This window comes from Ovis aries, chromosome 2 (genome assembly GCF_016772045.2).
Source record: "Ovis aries strain OAR_USU_Benz2616 breed Rambouillet chromosome 2, ARS-UI_Ramb_v3.0, whole genome shotgun sequence".
Lineage (NCBI taxonomy): Eukaryota > Metazoa > Chordata > Mammalia > Artiodactyla > Bovidae > Ovis > Ovis aries.
In genome coordinates this window covers 37,262,400-37,282,809 of record NC_056055.1, presented here as the reverse complement: position 1 = coordinate 37,282,809, position 20,410 = coordinate 37,262,400, and the positions used below count along the sequence as shown (strand labels likewise).

General features: G+C 46.5%; 2 protein-coding genes across 16 annotated transcripts in view; one reads left to right on the top strand and one right to left on the bottom strand.

The window, feature by feature from the left end:
• The window catches only part of UBAP1 (ubiquitin associated protein 1), a 67,021-nt gene extending 65,105 nt beyond the window's left edge, over positions 1 to 1,916 (top strand). For 7 of the 12 annotated variants that reach the window (XM_060410881.1, XM_060410877.1, XM_060410883.1 and 4 more), the window contains one exon: positions 156 to 1,916. In XM_060410881.1, coding sequence (XP_060266864.1) covers positions 156 to 482 — 327 coding nt within the window. In that variant the 3' untranslated portion in view covers positions 483 to 1,916. The remainder of the gene's footprint in view (positions 1 to 155) is intronic. The other 5 variants (XM_015093072.4, XM_004004135.6, XM_042243091.2 and 2 more) reach the window with 1 other exon arrangement.
• KIF24 (kinesin family member 24) overlaps positions 1,774 to 20,410 on the bottom strand; it is a 70,099-nt gene continuing 51,462 nt past the window's right edge. For 2 of the 4 annotated variants that reach the window (XM_012118196.5, XM_012118205.5), the window contains exons 8-14: positions 19,849 to 19,970; positions 18,952 to 19,057; positions 11,753 to 11,824; positions 9,892 to 10,001; positions 5,845 to 8,085; positions 4,574 to 4,667; positions 1,774 to 3,826 (exon numbers count right to left, since the gene is read on the bottom strand). In XM_012118196.5, the coding sequence (XP_011973586.2) occupies positions 3,686 to 3,826; positions 4,574 to 4,667; positions 5,845 to 8,085; positions 9,892 to 10,001; positions 11,753 to 11,824; positions 18,952 to 19,057; positions 19,849 to 19,970 (2,886 nt within the window). In that variant the 3' untranslated portion in view covers positions 1,774 to 3,685. The remainder of the gene's footprint in view (positions 3,827 to 4,573; positions 4,668 to 5,844; positions 8,086 to 9,891; positions 10,002 to 11,752; positions 11,825 to 18,951; positions 19,058 to 19,848; positions 19,971 to 20,410) is intronic. The other 2 variants (XM_060410867.1, XM_060410868.1) reach the window with 1 other exon arrangement.

Here is a 20,410-nt window from a genome sequence, read left to right as displayed (position 1 = left end):
GGTCCTGCTGTGTTGGACACAGTTCAAGGTACAAAGTCAAGTCCTATCCAGGATGTAATAGTCAAGGTGGGGAGCAGACGTGTTGATTGTGTAAGACTTTTGGGAAACACAGAAAACAGTGGCAGTAGGTGCTAAACCCTTTCTGTTTTCTTAAGATTCTCGACTATCTCTTTGCACATGGACAGCTCTGTGAGAAGGGCTTTGACCCTCTTTTGGTGGAAGAGGCTCTGGAAATGCAGCAGTGTTCAGAGGAAAAGGTAGGCACCTCCATGCTTCATGGGAACCCTCTGGAAAGAAGGGACAAAGCAGTCTGTCTTGGGGGCACTCCTGTTCCACAGCCTTCATCCCTCCCACTGACTGTAGGCAGAACTAGTTGGAGCAAGAATCTCCTGTGTCCAGACAGGCATGTGGATGTTTGGCTCACATGGAAGTATCAGGTTGAAGACCATCAACGATCCCAGGGAAGGGATGGGAAACAATGACTTGGGCAAAAGCAAAAGCTTTCGGATGATGGGGGAGATGTGTAGTCATTTTGCCTAGGCTGGATGGGAGCATGGACGTCGATGGTGGGACCTGAATGAAGGTCCTTGAGATCTGGGGCCTGGCTGTGGCATCAACCTGGCCTCCACGGCCCTCCTCTGCTCGCTTGGGGCCCTGAGAGGCTCCGGCAAGGATGCCCTCCCAAGCAGCCCCTTAGGCGTGTGTTCTGCTGCTTGGCTGTGCTATGTGGCCAGAACCCTTTCTTGAATTTGTATTCTCTTACTTTTCTTTAGATGATGGAGTTTCTTCAGTTAATGAGCAAATTTAAGGAAATGGGCTTTGAACTGAAAGATATTAAGGAAGTTCTGCTATTACACAACAACGACCAGGACAATGCTCTGGAAGACCTCATGGCTCGGGCGGGAGCCAGCTGAGATGAGGCCCTGCCTAGGCCCTGCCGCAGAACCACCCCTGCAGGAGGCCCTGAGGAGCCCACCTGTGGGGAAAGAGAAGGGGCACACTTCCAGATTTTCTTTTGGGGGTGGAAGGTCAGGTGTGGAGACTGTGCTTGCCAAGTCTCTACAAGCCTAGGTCCTGAGCTGGGGAGAAAGTGGGTAAGATTTGGGCATGCACATGCCCCTAGAACTGTCCTGGCTCCTTCCATATTAAAAGTATTTGTATCCTGAGAAGTGTCCTTCCCGCCTTGGCCCTCCAGATCGACTTCTCTGGTCTTTTTGGGATCTGTATGGCTTCAGCCGAAACGTGGCCCGGCTGCCAAAAGGCGCTGGGGAGGAGGAGGCGGTGGGGCCAGACTCAGTGCTGCTTTGGGGCTAGATGTTCCCTCGTCCGCAAGACTGGGCTGACCTCGAATCCAAGTTGAGTGCAATTGAAAGGTTCTTCCAGGGTTTTCTTTCTTTCCCTTTTTAACAATGTCACTTAGTGTGACACTGGTTCTGCAATGTCTCTGAGGTGCAGAGAATGCCCTTTACCCCTTGGGGCCCTGAGTTTGCCTTTTCTGCCAGGCAGTTACCACACTTCCCTGCCCCAGCCTGTTTCTTTTGGCCTGGTTTGGACTACAATCTTCTGCTACCCAGGATTTTAGAGCCCTCTACTCTAGGAAGCAGTTGTCAGTTTAAGGAATCATTTGTCCCTTCCCAGCACATCAACTGGGGGAAAAGCAGGCCATGATTTAGTCCCCCAGCACTAACTCCACCTCAGTTCTCCCTGGAGAACAGCCTCTCCCTCCAGTCCCTGCTCTAGGACGACACAACGAATAACACCTAGTCATAGAAATCAGTCTCTTTGGTTGGTTTTGTATTATGTTGTACATCATTAAAGATCTAAATACAAAGGATATACAGTCTTGATGAATCTAAAGTAATTTGCTAACTATTTTGATTCTTCAGAGAGAACTACTAATAAAAATCTAAAAGGTATATCCTGTTGTGATGATTTCTTTATTGTCAAGGAATGTTTCGCTGCAGGGTGGAGGTTAGTGAGTGGTAAGCGCATTTGCTGGGGATGGAACAGAAGCTAACCATTTTCTGTCATTTCACTCCTTTCTTCCAACTCTTAGGCCTGTGCAACCCAGGTTTTTGGTTTGGAAAGGCAGGCCTAGACACAAGGGTCTGTTTAAACCTGACATAGCTCGGTTTCTGGGTTAAGGACATAGACATGTGCCTTCCTGCAAGACTGACTGTGGAAGTGAGACGGGCTTGGCCTTTGGGAGACGCACTCAGAAGTGAGAACTAAGTCCCTTGTCCTGTGAGCAGCATCAGTCATATTTATGTATTCCACAGGCAGGACGGGGATTCAGACTTCTTCACTAGCTCTCAGTGGTGCTGTTGTATTCAGTGGTACTAGACTTATCCCTAGCTTCTTGTCCTTAGTTGTAATACTCTCTCCCCCACAGTCCTCCCTGTGATCTTGGCTTGGATGGGTCTCTAATTTTTGTAGTGATGATTTGAGGATACAGAACCTTTGGGCTGGGGAGCAGTAAGCTGGAAAGAGGCCACCCTCTGGTAGTCAGATGAGGCATGGCCATTGTCTCAGAAAGCCAGTTGGCCCCTCTTCTGGCCTTTAAAATTAATTAAACCCTTCTTTTAAAATTTGTAGAAGTTATCCTTTAACTTCTACAAGAGATCAAAATTTCATATCAAAATGGGTGTCAGGGCCAAGGCTTTGACATGTGAATCTCAACTTGATCCAAGGTGGCCTTGGTAAGTGATGGACTACCTGGTACTTCTTAAGCTTCTTTCTGCTAGAAAGATACACAGCAAACAACTCACATGAAGGGGTGCATGTATGTGTGTAAAACTGCTTTAGAGTCTCACTGGCCAGAGCGCTTAATGCCAAGGCACTGAACACAGGCCACTGAAAGGGCGAGTAGATGGCCAGGGTGACCCTGGATAAAGGTGAGGCTAGGAGATGGACTTGCCTGAGATACTCCAGCCATTCAGCTATTCTGTGGGGGAGTACAGTGGGTGAGGACTCACAGATAGGACTTAGGAATATGATGCAGGCAGATGGTCTCAGCAAAAGGCAGAGATGGGGAAAGAATGCAGTGATGCGAGCGCCCTCTTCCGTCTAAATACTGGGTTGCAGAGAGGGAGGGGAACTGGAAGCAAAAGACCTGTCCCGCATCTGCGGGACATTGAGTTACGGTTTATTCATCAAAAGCTAACCTCCCAAGGGCTGGTGGGGCAGATCTCACCCAACCCCCACCCCACTAGCACCAGCGTTTTAGTTTTTGACCAAGTCCTGGAGGAAGGCACAGAATCCAGCTGGTAAAACCTCTAGGCTCAGCATGTCCTCTCTCCTAGCTTGCGACCTCCAACCTGTAGGTTACCGCTGACCACCGCCCGCCCCCATCCTCAGACCCCCAAATTCAGAAACATCTACAGGGTTATTAGACCCAACTGTGTTTCCACAAAGGGTCAGTAATGCAAATCCTCAACCCCAAAGAAAAGGGAGAGACCTATTAGAAGTTGTTCAGGCTCATCTGTCCTTCCCTGCAGAAGCCCCGGTGCTTGGAACTGGACAGATGCTTGCTCTGAGAGAGGAGCTGGGACCCAGCCCAGGCCATGAGTGGTGAGGGAGCGACCAGCATGGGAGGGACAAGGGAGTGGGTGCCGAGATCTGCAGGGGGACCTGGTGGAGGCCCCTCCAGCTCTTGAGAGCCCAGCCACCCCATACCAACTCCACTCTAAGACACCGCTGTCCTCTCAGGGCCTGCAGCTGGCTTGTGGCAGGCCAGGTATAGCTGTAGCTGGCTCCTCAGACTCTGGATGCACTTGGACTTCAGAACCATGATTTCATCTAGCTGAATCACAAAACCTTCAAAATCCTGAGAAAGGAAACAAAGGTCAAATGGAGCTTTTGCTGTTACTGGCCCTCTGTCATATCTGCTTTTCTAATCCCTTCTCTTGCAGGAGGATTTCAGAGCCCAGGCCCTTTCTCCAGTTGGAAAACCTGCAGGATAGTCACCATGGCATAGGGTGGGCCCCCTTCTCTACAGAGAGGTATCTGCAGGGCACAAGGGTGTTTTTCTAGAAGTACCTCTGGTCTGCATAAGGCAAGTCACTGTTACCATCACAGGGAGGGGCCTCCAATAAGCCACTAGGAAGGCAGAATGGCAAGGAGAGAGGCTGGAAACAGTGGCCTGGGAATGGGGAGTGTCACGCCATCTCCCACCTGTCCTTGCGCCCCTCAAGCCAGCTCAGAGGAGTGGCAAGAGAAGGCTCAAAGCCTCAACAAAGCTACAGTGTGGCAGCACACCCTTTCTGCACACACTGCAGGAAACAGGGATGACTATCAAACTAGCTGGACTTCCCTGGTGGCTCCGTGATAAAGAACAGGCCTGCCAATTCAGGAGACGTGGGTTCAATCCCTGGGTCGGGACGATCCCCTGGAGAAGGAAATGGCAACTTAACTCCAGTATTCTTACCTGGAGACTCCCATGGACAGAGGAGCCTGGTGGGCAACAGTCCATGGGGTTGCAGAAGAGTCAGACATGACTTAGTGACTAAATAATGTCAAACTAGCTGCAGGCTAAGTCCCAACAGCCCTGGAGGCTCCAGCCAAGACCACTTACAGTAGGAGCCAGCTGGCTCATCAGGGTCTCCTCCTTGAAGCCCAACTCAGCCATTTCATCCAGCTGTTCCTGGTGTGCTTGGATGACCACCTGCCTGGGAAGCAGAAGGGATGCTGTGAGCCTTGGGCCTCCCATCTCTCATGGGCAGCTTTCTGGAACTAAGCCTCATCTCTAGGCCAGGAGCTGCTGCTTCCCAAAGAGGTCGAGGCTTTGATGGGAATGAGCTCCCCACCATCTCCTGCCTCTTCACCCGTTCTTTTAAGGGCTTGTCAAGGGACTAGGGAGTAGCCATGAGGTACTGGGAAGAGACAGTGGCTTTGGGAGCCGCCCCCCAGGGCCTCCCGGGTTCACTGAAAGACAGGGCTGGATGCTGCTGCTCCGCTGGAGCTGCTCACAGCTTCCTTGCACAGAAGCTAAAGGCTATGCCACTGCAGCCCGCACGTGGCACAAGGTAGAGCCTGCCACCTAGCCTGCGGGCATTTCTCCTCTCTGTGGGGAGTTCAGGGACCACAGCAAAGGGGTCTGGGCTAGAAGCTGGAGGATCTGCCTTCTGTCAGACCCCCTTATGGGTAGAGACCACACAACAGCATGATTGTCCCCTGGCTATAGGTGGGCTCCTGCCCTGGACATCCCTGCATGCCCTTCTCTTTGCCCAAGGCCCAGGCCAAGCCCCAGTGAGCAGGCAGACAGCTGGCCCTGGGAATCGAGCCAGAGTGGAGGGCTGCGGCCTCACAGAGAAGCATCTGTTGCCACCCTGCCGTCCTGCGCCTCTAGCCCTCGAGCCCCGCTCCTTTCACATCCTCTAAGGCTGTCTTATTCTGCTGTACCATCCAGCCTCCTCTGAGGAAAGCAGCACAGTCAGCAGCCCGTTTCCTACTTTGCCATCCTGGAAGGTGCCTAGAATGCTGGGGCTCTGGGGGCACAGTCTGCTGCTTCTGTGTCCTGGGACAGCACTTCCAAGAATACATACCCACCAGAATGAAGAGGATTCTGGTCTCACTTCGGGTCTCAGGCTTGGTCACGGGATCAGATCCTCCCTTCTCTCCCTCACATCTAGCTTTCCCAGGCTGAGGGGCCACCCATCCTGGCAGGCCTGCTCCAATACATTTTACTCCTACTGCTCATGTCAGATGCATCTAGGCAGGCTCCCTTGAAAAGGTGGACAAAGCCTGTCTCTGAGCCAACCATAGTTATTCCCAGAACAGACAATAAGCTGGCATGGGAGTAGGGATGCCAAAGGGCCCAAGCCTAGGTAGGAGAGTCCAACTTACTGTGCATGTCCCAGGGCAGGCTGACGGAGTGTCCCAGCGATCTTGGGAGAGCAGCTGGCCACCAGCGGAGAGCCTGGCCTTGCTAAGGACCTTGGGATTGGCCTATGTTTGAGCCATGCAATGTCCTCATTGTAGCAAGACAGTGTGATGGGGTCTGTGGAGAAACCCAGTTCCAGCCAGCTGGGCCCAGTGAGCTGCTTTCTCTCCTGGGCCCCAGGCTGGTCAGCCACATCACTATTTCCTGCTCTGGGGGTGAGTGTAGGCCCAGCGTGAGGTCCTCCAGGATGTAAGGTGAGGAAGGGCTTTCCCAGGAAACCCTGGGAGCTGTCCAGCTCTGTCTCAGCATTGGCATAACGGTGCCCCCGGGAGAAAAGTGCGGTCCCTCTGCTCTGGCAGGCCTCCCCCGGGTCAGCCTCTCCGCTGGGCAGCTCGTCAGGTGGGCGCTGACGGATGGGTGATGGGGACAGAGCTGGAAGACTGCCCCCAGGCTTGTCGTCGGGGGGAGATGAGGAGAGCCACAGGTGCTCGGTTGCCGAAGATGTTGGCAGGACCGCCTCTGGATCACCCGATGACACTGCACGGCTCACTGCTGGCCCCTCTGTGTCCACTGCCATGAGACCATGCGCAGTTCCATCCTGGGCCGGCTGCTCCCAGGAAGGAGCCCCCCCATCATCCAGGCTCTCCAGGAGGGACATGGTGAGCGGAGCCATCAGTCCGGAAGCATACTCAGAGCACGTGCCTAATTCACCATTAGAGTCTTCTCCTTGGAAAGGGTTACTGTTTTTCCTTGGTCTGGTCTCCAGAATTGGGCTGTCTTCACTGACTTCTCTCAGGGGTGTGCTCACTGTGTCTCTCTGGTCTGGGGATCCAGGAACTGCGATGTGGGATAGTGAGCAAGTGAAACCATCTTCCTCCAGGGATGGCAAGCTGCCCTCGGCCTGCCCAGGAACCTCACTTCTGAAGGCTTCCTGTCTGAGGTCAAAAGCAGGGCCGCCACCTCCTTCCCGATCATACACAGAGTCCACCTGTGAGCAGTAAGGCTTCCCTGCCAGGTCTTCTCTGGGAGGAGGCCCTGAGGAGCCTGAGTCCTCCTCTCCGCTCCAGTCCAAGGGCACCTGACCTGGGCTGCGGCTGTGATTGAGTGTTATCCTTCTGTGGCCTGCGGGGTCCCTGGAGTACACCCAGCTTCTAGTTACACCCTCCTTGTCACCATCTGGGCTGAGAAACAGACTCTGCTGCCTTTCAGCCACCTGCTCCTCAGGACCTTGCTCCCTCTGATGAAGGAAGAACGAGCCTTCGCTGTTCTCCGGGCTCTCTCCCTGCTTTGTGGTCCTCTGACAGGAGACATGTGAAAAAGAATCTTCACTGAAGTCGCTGTCATCAGGGTCCTCGGCTTGAGGGACTTGGGCTCCATCATGACTCTCAGCACGATGAGGGTGGAAGGGAGGAGGGATGTCACTCTGGAGCTGCCCTTCTGGGGGCCGGGACCGGCATAAAAACCTTTCCAGGGGTTGGTACTGTAACTTCTGCTGGAGGAGAGGTGGCTGCTGGAACTGCTGGTGGTAAAAGCGCAAATGCTCCTCCCTCGCCGCCTGCTGCGCAGGGATGTTGGTCCAGGCTTCAGAGGCAGGCCAGCTTGGCGCGCCCTCCTTGCTGCCCTGACCGTACTCCGCTAAGCGCTGGGCACTGCCAAAGGAGAGCTCGCCTCGAGACACAAGCTGCTTCTGCACAGGCTGCACAGTCTGCACTTTCTTGCACCGGGAGGGTGGCTTACCATGGGCCAGGTCCCCTCCTGGGCCTGGCGCCCTGCTTCCCCAGCCTAGGGAGGTTTTGTTGCCAATTGGGTTTTTCTCAGAGCATAATGCAGCTGATTCTTCTGCCCTTTTTATGGCTACATGTCCAGACAGCACGGTTCCTTTGCTAGAGCTAGTCTGAATGACCCACTCTCGGGGAGGACTCCCTCGAGAGCCACCCTCTTTGCCAGGAACCTTAGGTATAGAAGCAAAAGGGATATTGGCTGGGTGACTAGCCAGAGGATGGGCCTTCCCTCTCATGGAGCCAGATGGCACTGTGAGCGGCTGCTGAAGCCCCAGCTTGACTTTTTTGGGAGAACATTTGTCCCCTGGCAGGGCCACAGGAGAGCTCTGAATTCGTTTTGGAGAAGAGTTAGAGTTTCCAGATGTTCGATTTCGACTGTTAGCTGGCGTACAACATTTAATGCCTTTCTTTAGTTCTTTGACCCTGTAAATGACCATTTTATGTTAATGTACATTCCTGGGATTCCATTCCTATAGCTTTCAGAGAAAACAAAAACCAAAGAAAAGTATTACAAGAACTGGGAATTATTTTTTCATCTGGGAGAGAATAAAGGAAAGAATAAAGAGGATATTCTATTTCAACATGAAATACGTCACTTTACTTGAACAAAGATCGGTGTCTTCTCTGAGGATATTAGCATGCATCCAATATTCCATGATCAGGAGAGTTTTTTTTTAACAAACTGAAGGTTCATAGCAACTCTGCATGAGCAAGTCTATCAGTGCCACTTTTCCAACAAGATTATTTTTAAATTAAGGTAGGTACATGTTTTTTAAAAACATAATGCTGCTGCACACATGATAAACTCCATAGTATAGTGTAAATATAAGTTTTACATGTACTGGGAAACCAATCTGAGACTTCAGTGCGATTTATCACAGTGGTCTGAACCAAAGTTGCAGTATTTCCGCAGTATACCTGTATTCTTGTCTGGGAAATTCCATGGATAGGAACTTGTGTAGTCCAGGGACCACAAAGAGTCAGACACGACTGAGCATATGCCTATAATATTACTATCGTTGTTGAAGTTAACATATATGAGTGTTCACTCTGTGCCAGGTGTGGCCCTAAGCCCTTCACACATGTCACCTCACTGAATCCATGTAACTGTTACATTAGGTAGGTGTTATCATTATCCGTGTTCACATTAAGGGAACTTAATGTGTCCAGAGAACTTGCAAACTTGCCAAGATCACTCAGCTAGCTAGTGGCAAAGGCAGGGTACTGGCCCAGATAGTTTCACTCTAGAGTCCATTCTAGTAGCCACTGTGTAAATGGTCTCTCCTACTGAACTGAGATAAAGTACACAGAGAACATCACTCAAGCCCTGACGCCCATGGGGAGCTCCTCCTTTCATTCATTAATATTAATAACACACCTACTAGGTACCAAGTACTGTCTAGGCAGGACAGAGACAGTGGAGAAAAAGATAAGGTTCCTGTTCTCATGGAACTTAAATGATAGCTTATCTTTCCTTCCCAGTGAGTTTCATAAAATGCCACAGATACGAAAGATTCTTCAACAGCAATTTTAAGAAAACCAGGAAAACCAGGTTCCCCTCAAATAGTCTGTTAACTCTGGAGACAGCTTCTGAGAGACTGAGAGGAGGTGTTGTATGGTAGGACCAGGCAGCAAAGCAGCCAGAGGAAAGGATGGTAACGAGAGCACTGTCAAACGAGTAGGAGACACCTGACCTGGGTAAGATTGGGAGGGACCCTGGCAGATGCCAAAGTCACTGGAGCCTTGGTCTGGCAGTCAGAGGCACTGGTTCTGCCACCAACGCCCAGTGAGCCCTTTTAAGGTTCCTGCTCTTTTCTGGGCCTCAGTTTCTCCTTCCATAAAACAAGGTCGATCTCTTCTGGACCTACATAGCTCTGAGTACTTCTGCTTTGACAAATAATAGGCACTCTATCCCTAACAGTTAGGGCTGAGGCTGGCAGGAAGAAAACCTCATGAAGCCTTCCACCCTGGAGAAATATTTCATCTCCGGTTAGCTATTTAAGAGCCACTGATGGAGTTGTCTCCTGAACAAGGGAACATGTCACCTTCCTCTTGTCACATTCACACTGGTAAAATGACAGGGCCTACCAAAACACATTCTTCACATGGCCAGTTGCACATTCCCCTGGCAGTAAGAACAGGTTTGGGGAGCTCAAGGTCAGATCCTTGTGTGCGCATTTTTCACACACACCCCCCCCCCCCCAACTCTGACACCTGAGGGCGACTCACCGGTCAGCATAGCGCAAAGTATTCAGAGTGTGTTCAGTGGCCACATGGCTTGGTGAGATGTTGGCGATCATGCAGGTTTTGGCATTGCCAATGAAAGAGTCCTTCAGCACCTATTCGAAACAGAAGGCAGGTCAGTGAAATCAACTAACAAAGGGCATATTGACTACTTACTGTGTTCAGGACACTGGGCCATACTCATATCTACCACCTTCTACAAAAAGGCAATTCACAAAAGAAGAAACAAAAATGATCAATAAACAAACAAAACAGGTACTCACTGCACCACTAATCAAAGAAATGCAGAGAAACCATTTTACAAAATTAAAATTTGTGGGGACTTCCCTGGTGGTCAACTGGATCCCACATGCTGCAACTCAGAGTTCGTTACCTCAACTAAGATCCAGTGCAGTCAAGTAATAAATAAATTAAATTAAAAAAATAAAATTTGGGGGGCTATAAGATTAAGAAAGACTCACAGGAACCTGCTCTGGTGAGGGTCTGCTGCCCATGTACTATGCAGTGTGAACTGGTACATGCCTTTGGGAGGGCAGTTTGGTAATATGGTAAAAACCTGGTAAGAAAATGTTCCTATTTTTGGTTTGGCAATCACACTTCAAAGACTTTATCCTAACAGACAATTGTTCAACTGATTTTTTAAAAAAAAAGTATACACAGGATATTCATTACACTATTATAATAGTAAAATTTGGAAAATCTCTAGGTCTATAAACAAGTAACACTAAAAAATTATGAACTCCATACAACCATAAAAACGAATTATGGATATACGTACTTAGGTACCTGGAAAGATCTAAAACTTATGTTTGCGTGAAAAAGGCGTATGTTTCTGTAGGTGGATTTATGTGTGAAATTACTGATTTAATTAAATAGGAACACAATTTCTGGGGGTGGAGGACATGTTTTGAAAAATAACAAAGCCAATGTCAGAATCAGGACTAACCATCCAAAAGAAGGGTTTCCTGAGTCCCCAGTTGTAGTCATGTTTGAGAAGAAACCATCTAACCCATAGATGACTGATTCTAGTAAGTTAGAGCTACGTTATCATGGACTCTGCCCCAGTTCCCGTGAAGCTGTTGGTCTAGCTGCACAGAGTGAAAACTGCTCCCAGAACCCAGAGAGCCTCACCTAGACTGCCTCCTACCCAGTCTGCTCTACTGTGCAGTCTTGGTGCAAAAGGGAACCAGGGGTCCCTGTAACTGTCTTCACAGCTATTTGTACCGAGGCTGATCCCTCCATGGTCCACTCTCCTTGGTGCTTCCTATCAAAGCACGTTTTCGTGACAGAAAAATGGAAAAAAAAAAAAAAAAAAAGCTATGGTCCTACTACTCAGAATAATCAGCTGACAGAGATGCATAATTTTTCTGTGTAGTTTTTTTTCCTCATTTCATATTTTTAAACTATAGATCTTGGTCAGCTTTCCTGGAAGGACATGTCAAAAATCCATCTCATTCTTTTTAAATGCTGCCATTATTTTTTGTCTTGAAACACTGGTCTATCTAAGTCTTCAACTAAGAGAGTACCAAGACAGCTACATTACCATCCCCTTCAAAGGCTCAGAGATACCACTAAATCAACAAGATTTCTTTTTGTTAGAAATAAATGGAAAGCTGCTGGACAGTGACCACTGCTTCCTGGCTGCTGTGTACTGCAGGGATCCCTGCCTGAGGATGCCCTTTCTTCTTCAAGACAGAGCTCCTAGACGGAAGGTGACTCCTCCCCTCCTCCCTCTCCCTCCGCCACATTATGCCTTGCTGGCAGTGGAAACTCTCCTGAATGATTCAATGAATGGAAGAAGGAACACACGAGTGAACCAGAACTCAAAGCTCATATTTAACTTTACCTGAGTTAATTTGCTTTGCCTGAAAGGAGTGTGGGTGTGTTCCTGATCCAATGCACGGATACATTCCTTCAGCTGCAAAGTGGGAGAATAACAAGCACATCAAATATCACATGCAAAGTGAGACTAACAGATCAGATTTTTTTTTTTTTTTTTTTTAAATAAACCACACTCATGCAACCTTCCTCCAAAAGGAAGTCAAAATGCCCTGGTAGTTTCTTGCTCAACAAGAACAATCAAGGTAGACTGGAAAACATCATTCTATGCTAGCTATGCCTGGTTAAGCATCCTGCCCCCGGCCCCCTCTCAACTTAAAGGCTGTGAACCTAGGATTAGAGCTGATAGCGAAGAATTGACAAACCCAGGGACCCTCCTATTGGTCCCAGAGTCCAGCTTATGTGGTGGCAGTTCTGGCTTGCCGGCTCCCTTTCTCTCCTCACTCTTCCCAACTACAAGATGCACTTAAATAGAGAAAATACTCATGCCATGACCCTGCCTCCCTGCTCACACATGCACACCGGCAGGTACAGCTTCAAGTGCAGATTCAGATACAAGTTGTCTGAATGGAACAGGAGAAATCCTAGAGGGAGAGCTGGGAAGGAACTGGAAAATCACCTAGGTCTATACCCTCATTAAAAAAAGTAGGGATGGTGGCCCAAAGGCAAAGAAGGGTATGTCACTTGCTCCCGGGCAGAGCCTCTCAAAGAAGTGCTCACTGGACATCACTAGTGCCAGCAAAAATCTGAATATATACATTTCCAAGGGCAACACGCCCATCAGAAAGAGCAGGGGTTGAGGGGACAAGACCAGGGAGGAGACACCTTCTATTTCTGAGTCATGCATCTAGGGTAAGCGACAGTAAATGAGAAGAAAGGGAGGGAAGAGAATGGAAGGGATCCCTTGGAAGTGCCAGTGCTGGGAGTTCACCAAGAAAAGGTAATTAGCCTTGAGAGTCTCCTGTGACTGTTCTTGGCAGCAGCCATAGATGTCCACAGCTAACCCTTCTCTATCCAAGAAGCTGCAAGGTTATAAGATGGTATAAAGGAATTTCCACTCTTATTACAAGTCAGTCCAATATCCCCACTGGGAAGATTCTATAGAAGGGATGAACAGGTAACCAAACCTGGCCCCTGAGTTGCACCTGCCCCTTACATATTCAAATCCAAGTGTGGCCATCAATCTCTGTGAGCCCTTGGGTCCCTTTAGCCTTGCTGAATCAGAATGGAAAGTAGACTTTACCAAGCTCTAAGGGAAAAGCAAGGGACATATCCAGGAAAGAAAAAAGGGGCATCTTTGTACGCCTCACAAAGCACAAGATTTTGATCCTATTCTTTAAGGCTTGTTTCCAGGCTCCTTTACATGTTGTCTCCCATGTGAGATAGACAGTCAAGCCCCAAAGGATACTCCACAGGTGCCATGCCACGCCATGCTAAGTTGCTTTAGTCATGTCCGACTCTTTGCAACGCTATGGACTATAGCCCTCCAGGCTCCTCTGCCCATGGGATTTTCCAGGCAAGAATACTGGGGTGGGTTGCCATGCCCTCCTCCAGGGGATCTTTCCGATCCAGGGATCCAACCTGTAACTCCTGCATTGGCAGGCAGATTCTAGCGCCACCTGGGAAGCCCTCTCAACAGGTACCTCTTAGGTTTCCTAGTTAATTCCTGGACCATAAATTTAAACATAATAATTAAAGACTTCCAGCTAAAGGCTTTAAACCGTTGGCAAATTTACTTGAGCTTCAGAATCCTGATCTATAAAGTGGGAATAAGAGAATCTGTTGTGAAGATTAAACTCACTAGTATGTAGTATGTATTCAAAAGTGTATTAGCTCCTTGGAGAAATGATTGATTTCAGGGCAAGGGCAAGGAAGAGTGTGTAACACCTTGTAGTGCTAAAAGGCAAGAAGATGCTAAAAAATTGATGAGCATGTCAAAAAGATACAAAACCAACCTGAAAGAACTTATGGACAGAACCCCAGAAAGAACTCCCAATAGCCATTTGGGAAAATGTGAGCAAGAAAATAAGTAATGATAGAAATGGATTCTAATTTAGCAAATGAAAGAAATACCCATTTACTGTTCAGTTCAGTCACTCAGTCGTGTCCGACTCTTTGTGACCACATGAATTGCAGCACGCCAGGCCTCCCTGTCCATCACCAGCTCCCGGAGTTCACTCAAACTCATGTCCATCGAGTCGGTGATGCCATCCAGCCATCTCTTCCTCTGTCGCCCCCTTCTCCTCCTGCCCCCAATCCCTCCCAGCATCAGGGTCTTTCCAATGAGTCAACTCTTCGCATGAGGTGGACAAAGTATTGGAGTTTCAGCTTTAGCACCAGTCCTTCCAATGAACACCCAGGGCTGATCTCCTTTAGAATTGACTGGTTGGATCTCCTTGCAGTCCAAGGGACTCTCAAGAGTCTTCTCCAACACCACAGTTTAAAAGCATCAATTCTTCAGTGCTCAGCTTTCTTCACAGTCCAACTCTCACATCCATACATGACTACTGGAAAACCATAGCCTTGACTAGATGGACCTTTGTTGGCAAAGTAGTGTCTCTGCTTTTAATATGCTATCTAGGTTGGTCATAACTTTTCTTCCAAGGAGTAAGTGTCTTTTAATTTCATGGCTGCAATCACCATCTGCAGTGATTCTGGAGCCCCCAAAAATAAAGTCTGACACTGTTTCCACTGTTTCCCCATCTCTTTCCCATGAAGTGATGGGACTGGATGCCATAATCTTCGTTTTCTGAATGTTGAGCTTTAAGCCGATTTTTTCACTCTCCTCTTTCACTTTCATCAAGAGGCCTTTTAGTTCCTCTTCACTTTCTGCCATGAGGGAGGTGTCATCTGCATATCTGAGGTTATTGATATTTCTCCCAGCAAGCTTGATTCCAGCTTGTGCTTCTTCCAGCCCATTGTTTCTCATGATGTACTCTGCGTATAAGTTAAATAAGCAGGGTGACAATATACAGCCTTGATGTACTCCTTTTCCTGTTTGGAACCAGTCTGTTGTTCCATGTCCAGTTCTAACTGTTGCTTCCTGACTTGCATATAGGTTTCTCAAGAGGAAGGTCAGGTGGTCTGGTATTCCCATCTCTTTCAGAATTTTCCACAGTGTATTGTGATCCACACAGTCAAAGGCTTTGGCCTAGTCAATAAAGCAGAAATAGATGTTTTTCTGGAATTCTTTTGCTTTTTTGATGACCCAGCACGTGTTGGCAATATGATCTCTGGTTCCTCTGCCTTTTCTAAAACCAGCTTGAACATCTGGAAGTTCACGGCTCATGTATTGCTAAAGCCTGGCTTGGAGAAGTTTGAGCATTACTTTACTAATGTGTGAGATGAGTGCAATTGAGGAGATACCCCTTGTCCAAGGTAAGGAGCAGCGGCTGCACTTTGCTGGAGCAGCCGTGAAGAGATACCCCAAGTCCAAGATAAGAGAAACCCAAGTAAGACGGCAGGTGTTGCAAGAGGGCATCAGACGGCAGACACACTGAAACCATAATCACAGAAAACTAGCCAATCTGATCACACGGACCACAGCCTTGTCTAACTCAATGAAACTAAGCCATGCTGTGTGGGGACACCCAGGATGGGTGGGTCATGGTGGAGAGGTCTGAGAGAATGTGGTCCACTGGAGAAGGGAATGGCAAACCACTTCAGTATTCTTGCCTTGAGAACCCCATGAACAGTATGATAATGCAAAATGATAGGATACTGAAAGAGGAGCTCCCCGGGTTGGTTGGTGCCCAATATGCTACTGGAGATCAGTGGAGAAATAACTCCAGAAAGAATGAGGGGATGGAGCCAAAGCAAAAACAATACCCAGGTGTGGATGTGTGACTGGTGATAGAAGCAAGGTCCGATGCTGTAAAGAGCAATATTGCATAGGAACCTGGAATGTCAGGTCCATGAATCAAGGAAAATTGGAAGTGGTCAAACAGGAGATGGCTAGAGTGAACGTTGACATTCTAGGAATCAGCGAACTAAAATGGACTAGAATGGGTGAATTTAACTCAGATGACCATTATATCTACTACTGTGGGCAGCAATCCCTTAGAAGAAATGGAGTAGCCATCATGGTCAACAAGAGTGTGAAATGCAGTACTTAGATGCAATCTCAAAAACGACAGAATGATCTCTGTTCGTTTCCAAGGCAAACCATTCAATATCATGGTAATCCAAGCCTATGCCCCAACAGTAATGCTAAAGAAGGTGAAATTGAACGGCTCTATGAAGACCTACAAGACCGTTTAGAAATAACACCCAAAAAAGATGTCCTTTTCATTATAGAGGACTGGAAGGCCAAAGTAGGAAATCAAGAAACACCTGGAGTAACAGGCAAATTTGGCCTTGGAGTACAGAATGAAGCAGGGCAGAGGCTAATAGAGTTTTGCCAAGAGAACGCACTGGTCATAGCAAACACCCTCTTCCAACAACACAAGAGAGGACTCTACACAGGGACATCACCAGATGGTCAACACCGAAATCAGATAGATTATATTCTTTGGAGCCAAAGATGGAGAAGCTCTATACAGTCAGCAAAAACAAGACTGGGAGCTGACTGTGGCTCAGACCATTTACTGTTGTAAGTAAGTAAATAAGTAAAGAGAAAAAAAACAGCTCTTTCTTGCAGTAGAAATCCAACTAATTAATGTAGACTGTGTGCTCAGTCATGAAGTCGTGTCTGACTCTTTTGCAACCCCATGGACTGTAGCCTGCCAGGCTCATCTGTCCATGGGATTCTCCAGGTAAGAACACTGGAGTGGGTAGCCATTTCCTTCTCCAAGGGCTCTTCCCGACCCAGGGATCGAACCTGCGTCTCCTGCACTGGCATGCAGATTCTTTACCACTGAGCCACAAGGGGATCTCCTAATGTAGAATGATGGACACAGAAAAACCTCATCATGTGAACACCACAGTAATAATTGTTACAGGTAAGAACCATCAATGGACATTAAATTAGCAAAATTATGATGTAAATAAGCATAGTTTAAAAGTATCTGTCCATAAGGTACTTATTACAAAGAGAATAATCATAACTTCACAAAGGGGAAACCTAGCAGAAACCACCTTAACTCAGTGATCAAGTTTAACATTACCAGTAATGATATTGGCTGCTACAATATACTGAGAAGGGTATCACTTCTGCACTATTCTCGCTAAAAATTCATTATCTCAACCTAATAATGAGAAAACATTACACAAACCCAAATTCAGACACAGTCTGCAAAATAACTGGCCAGCATTTTTCAAAGGTGTTAAGGTCAAGATTGACAAAACTGAGGAGACTACAGAGCCAAGGCAGCTAAAGGTAGCACAGAATCCTAGAACCAAAAAAGGACACGAGTGGGACTGTTGATGAAATTCAAACAAGGTCTATAGACAGCTAACAGAATTGTTTTAATGTTCATTTCCTGATTTAAGTTGCTATAGTTACATAAAATGTTAACACTGGGAAGGCTAGGTGAAGGAATGCTACATGTTTATTTTTGAAGCTTTTTTAAAATCTAAAATTTTTCAAAGTTCTTAAATAATAAAAAAAAAAAAGATGCTGACTCTCTCACCTCTCTCAGCCTCTCAATTTACCCCTCATGAGACCTGAGAGTGATGTGTCTAGTAGGAGATTTCAGTTCTAATCAAAAAGACTTGACGTGGATGGAAACAGGGCAGTACTAAAAAGGAATGGGGGTCTCTAACAGTCATGAATGAGCTCCAGGATACTGTTAAGTGAAAAAAGCAAACTGCAGAGCAGTGTTAACAGTATGCTAGCCTTTTCTTTTTTCCCATGAGAAAGGGGTGAGTACAAACAAACATGTTGGTAGAAACTGGTTACCTAAGGGGAGGGGAATGACAGGAGTGAGGGGACCGAGATGAACACTAGCCTTCTCTGAATGTGGCTTACTTTATAATTTTTCTTTAACTGAACACAAAATTGGTGAGCTTAAACACACAGAATTATTTAGAGAGACTTTGCAATATAATATTATGACTGTACATCCCAAGAGGGATACAACATAAGGGTAAAAAGGACAACTGCAAAGAAATCTTAATCTAAATTCAGTAACCATATTAAAAGTAATATACCATTATTTTGGTATACATACATATTAAGGTAGAGCAAATAAATTATATTAATGTTGTTAGGAACTAAGAATTTTAGCATAAGAGAAAAGGGAGAGAAATATTAATTAATTTATTAGTATGAATCCATGATACACTTTTCCCTTCTCTGTCCATCAAAAAGACCTAGAAGTAAGAACTAACCCAGTGGTGATAAGCACCACTAGCACTCCTAAATGCTCCCTAACTACCATTTCCCTCTAAAACCAAGGCTTGTTGAAGAAATGGCTGATTTAAGTTCTGGCGGAAAAAATGTACAAGATAAGCCTACAATATTTTGTCATACTAGAAAGCCAGGGATTAGTAGGGTTGTGTCAAAAAGACACAGGAACATAACAGCCAAAAATGTATAAATTAAAAAGTGAAAAAAAAAAAAAAAAGAGGAGGACAATGAGTTTATAATAATATAAAAACAAACAAAAAAGTAAAGACCAACAAACTCATGGTCATGTTCAGGTTACCAGGACATCAACTCATTCTGAAAACTGGTGAGTGAAGGCAAAGAACCAAGCATTTATCTTGCCTCCATTGCATGAGCTAGACTTCAGGATAATCAGATAGTTGGGAGAAAGTTCTTTTCAGCTAATAAATACAGAAGGAATATTAGAATTAGAATATCACCATTTTGGAATCCCTAATAAAGCAATGGGATAAAAGTAATGCTCACTGACGGTTGCTAAAACCACAAGGCATAAAAGTTGATAGGAAACATAATAATGGAGGAATTAGATTGGTAACACTTGACTCTTCCTTAATTCTCAAAATCACAAGAAGAGATAATCAGACATTCTGTGTCTCCTGATGGTAATTTTAAAATTTGATGAGAGCAGAAAATGTACTTAAGTGAACCATTCACGCAACTGCAGAAATACTTCTTTGTTTCTAACTGGCAGGACTGACCAGAGGAAGAGAAGGCAGGGAGAGAGGAAGAGCTGTCGAGAATCTGACTGGGCAGCCTCCATCTCCAACCCTGGAATTCCACTGCCTTATTCCAACCCACCCTCACCCACTTTGGCTGCATGTAAAGATGGGCATAATCTCTCAAGAAGGACTTTTAGATGAAAGGTTTAAACAACTTACAGCCAGAAGACTCTGGTTTATTTCTGCGCCTTCCATCTTTGTCTGTCTATCTGAGTCTCGGGCATCCGCTGCTCTTTCACTGCCAGCCAAGTCAATGAAAGAGATCCTAGAGAACAGACATAGCAGGCAAGATTTCTTTGGGGCTTTGGTATCTTCTTATATCAGCCAACATTTTGTGATGGCAGGAAGAAATCAACACAGGCCCATCCTCAGGAAAGTTAAAGACATTACTGTCAGTTTTCCAAAAGTATCACAAGATTTTAATCTGTCAGTTATAGCTCGCACTGTTCACTTACACTCTTCTGTTGGCTTTAACCATTTGTGAGAAAGTATGATTGAAATTAATTAAACATTCTTCCCATAAGGCTAAATGACTACAATGCAAATCACTTAGGTGACCACTTAGATAATTAAATAGAGACTTTTGTGGGCTGCTTTCCAGCTCCCCACCCCCTAAAAGACTCATTACTCAGAGGTGAGATAGGCTCATCCATCACTGTGGCAGAGTGATGCTAAGATAGCACCAGAGAGGCGATGAATGTACCCATCTGTCGTATGGCTTCTTTCAAGAAGGATGGATTAATTTTCCTTTTTTTTGACCTGTAAGCTCTCTGAGATGCATTTCCTACTATTCCTCTGCTGATACTGTGTTTCACACTAGAAGCAATCAATGTTCCTTTTAATAACTTAGAGTTGACCAACAATAGGTCATTACTTCATGGTTAATCAACTGGTGGCACTTTGGTACAATGATTTATTTCAGAGTTAATAACTCTATGGTGTATCCCTGAAATAAAGAACTCTATGGGGCAGGATGTCCTGTTGTTGACAACACATATTTCAAAGTCACATTAAGGAAAGGCAGACAATGCAGTTCTCTGCATATTTCCAGCTCACCTGCCAAATGTCCTCTTGGCTGAATCTTTGATCTGAATTTGGATGATAGCGTGAGAGCGGGAGGAGTCTGCATTAACTCCAGTGGCCCTGGTGCTGCGCTCCTTGCTGCCCTTGAGGATCACCTGAAAATAAAATCCGTAGGGTGACTTCTGCAAGGAGTAAACAAAGCCCTTTGGCTCCTAAGAGCTGGCTGAGAGCAGCAGAGACCAGACAGAAATTTATCGGTATACTGCAGTCTTTTCCCTCTATGTGGAAAACTGCCTAAATACTAAATCATAAAGAGTAAGTACCCAAGAGCAATGACAACAATGTGGAAAACTAATCTTCGGGGAGAACATTCAACAGCTCAAGAGCTAATTTACTTCTTGATCTCATACACTCTTTTTAATATCTTTGATGGATTTATCCTGACTCAACTCCACAGGGCACAACTTGGCTCCAGAGTAAGGTCCCATAATACCCATCTGTCGTAGTAACTGAAGCAAAGGACAGAAATGTGCATCCCAGAATGAATAATCACATCCACCTGTTCCACCACAATGCAGTCATAAAGGAGACCAGG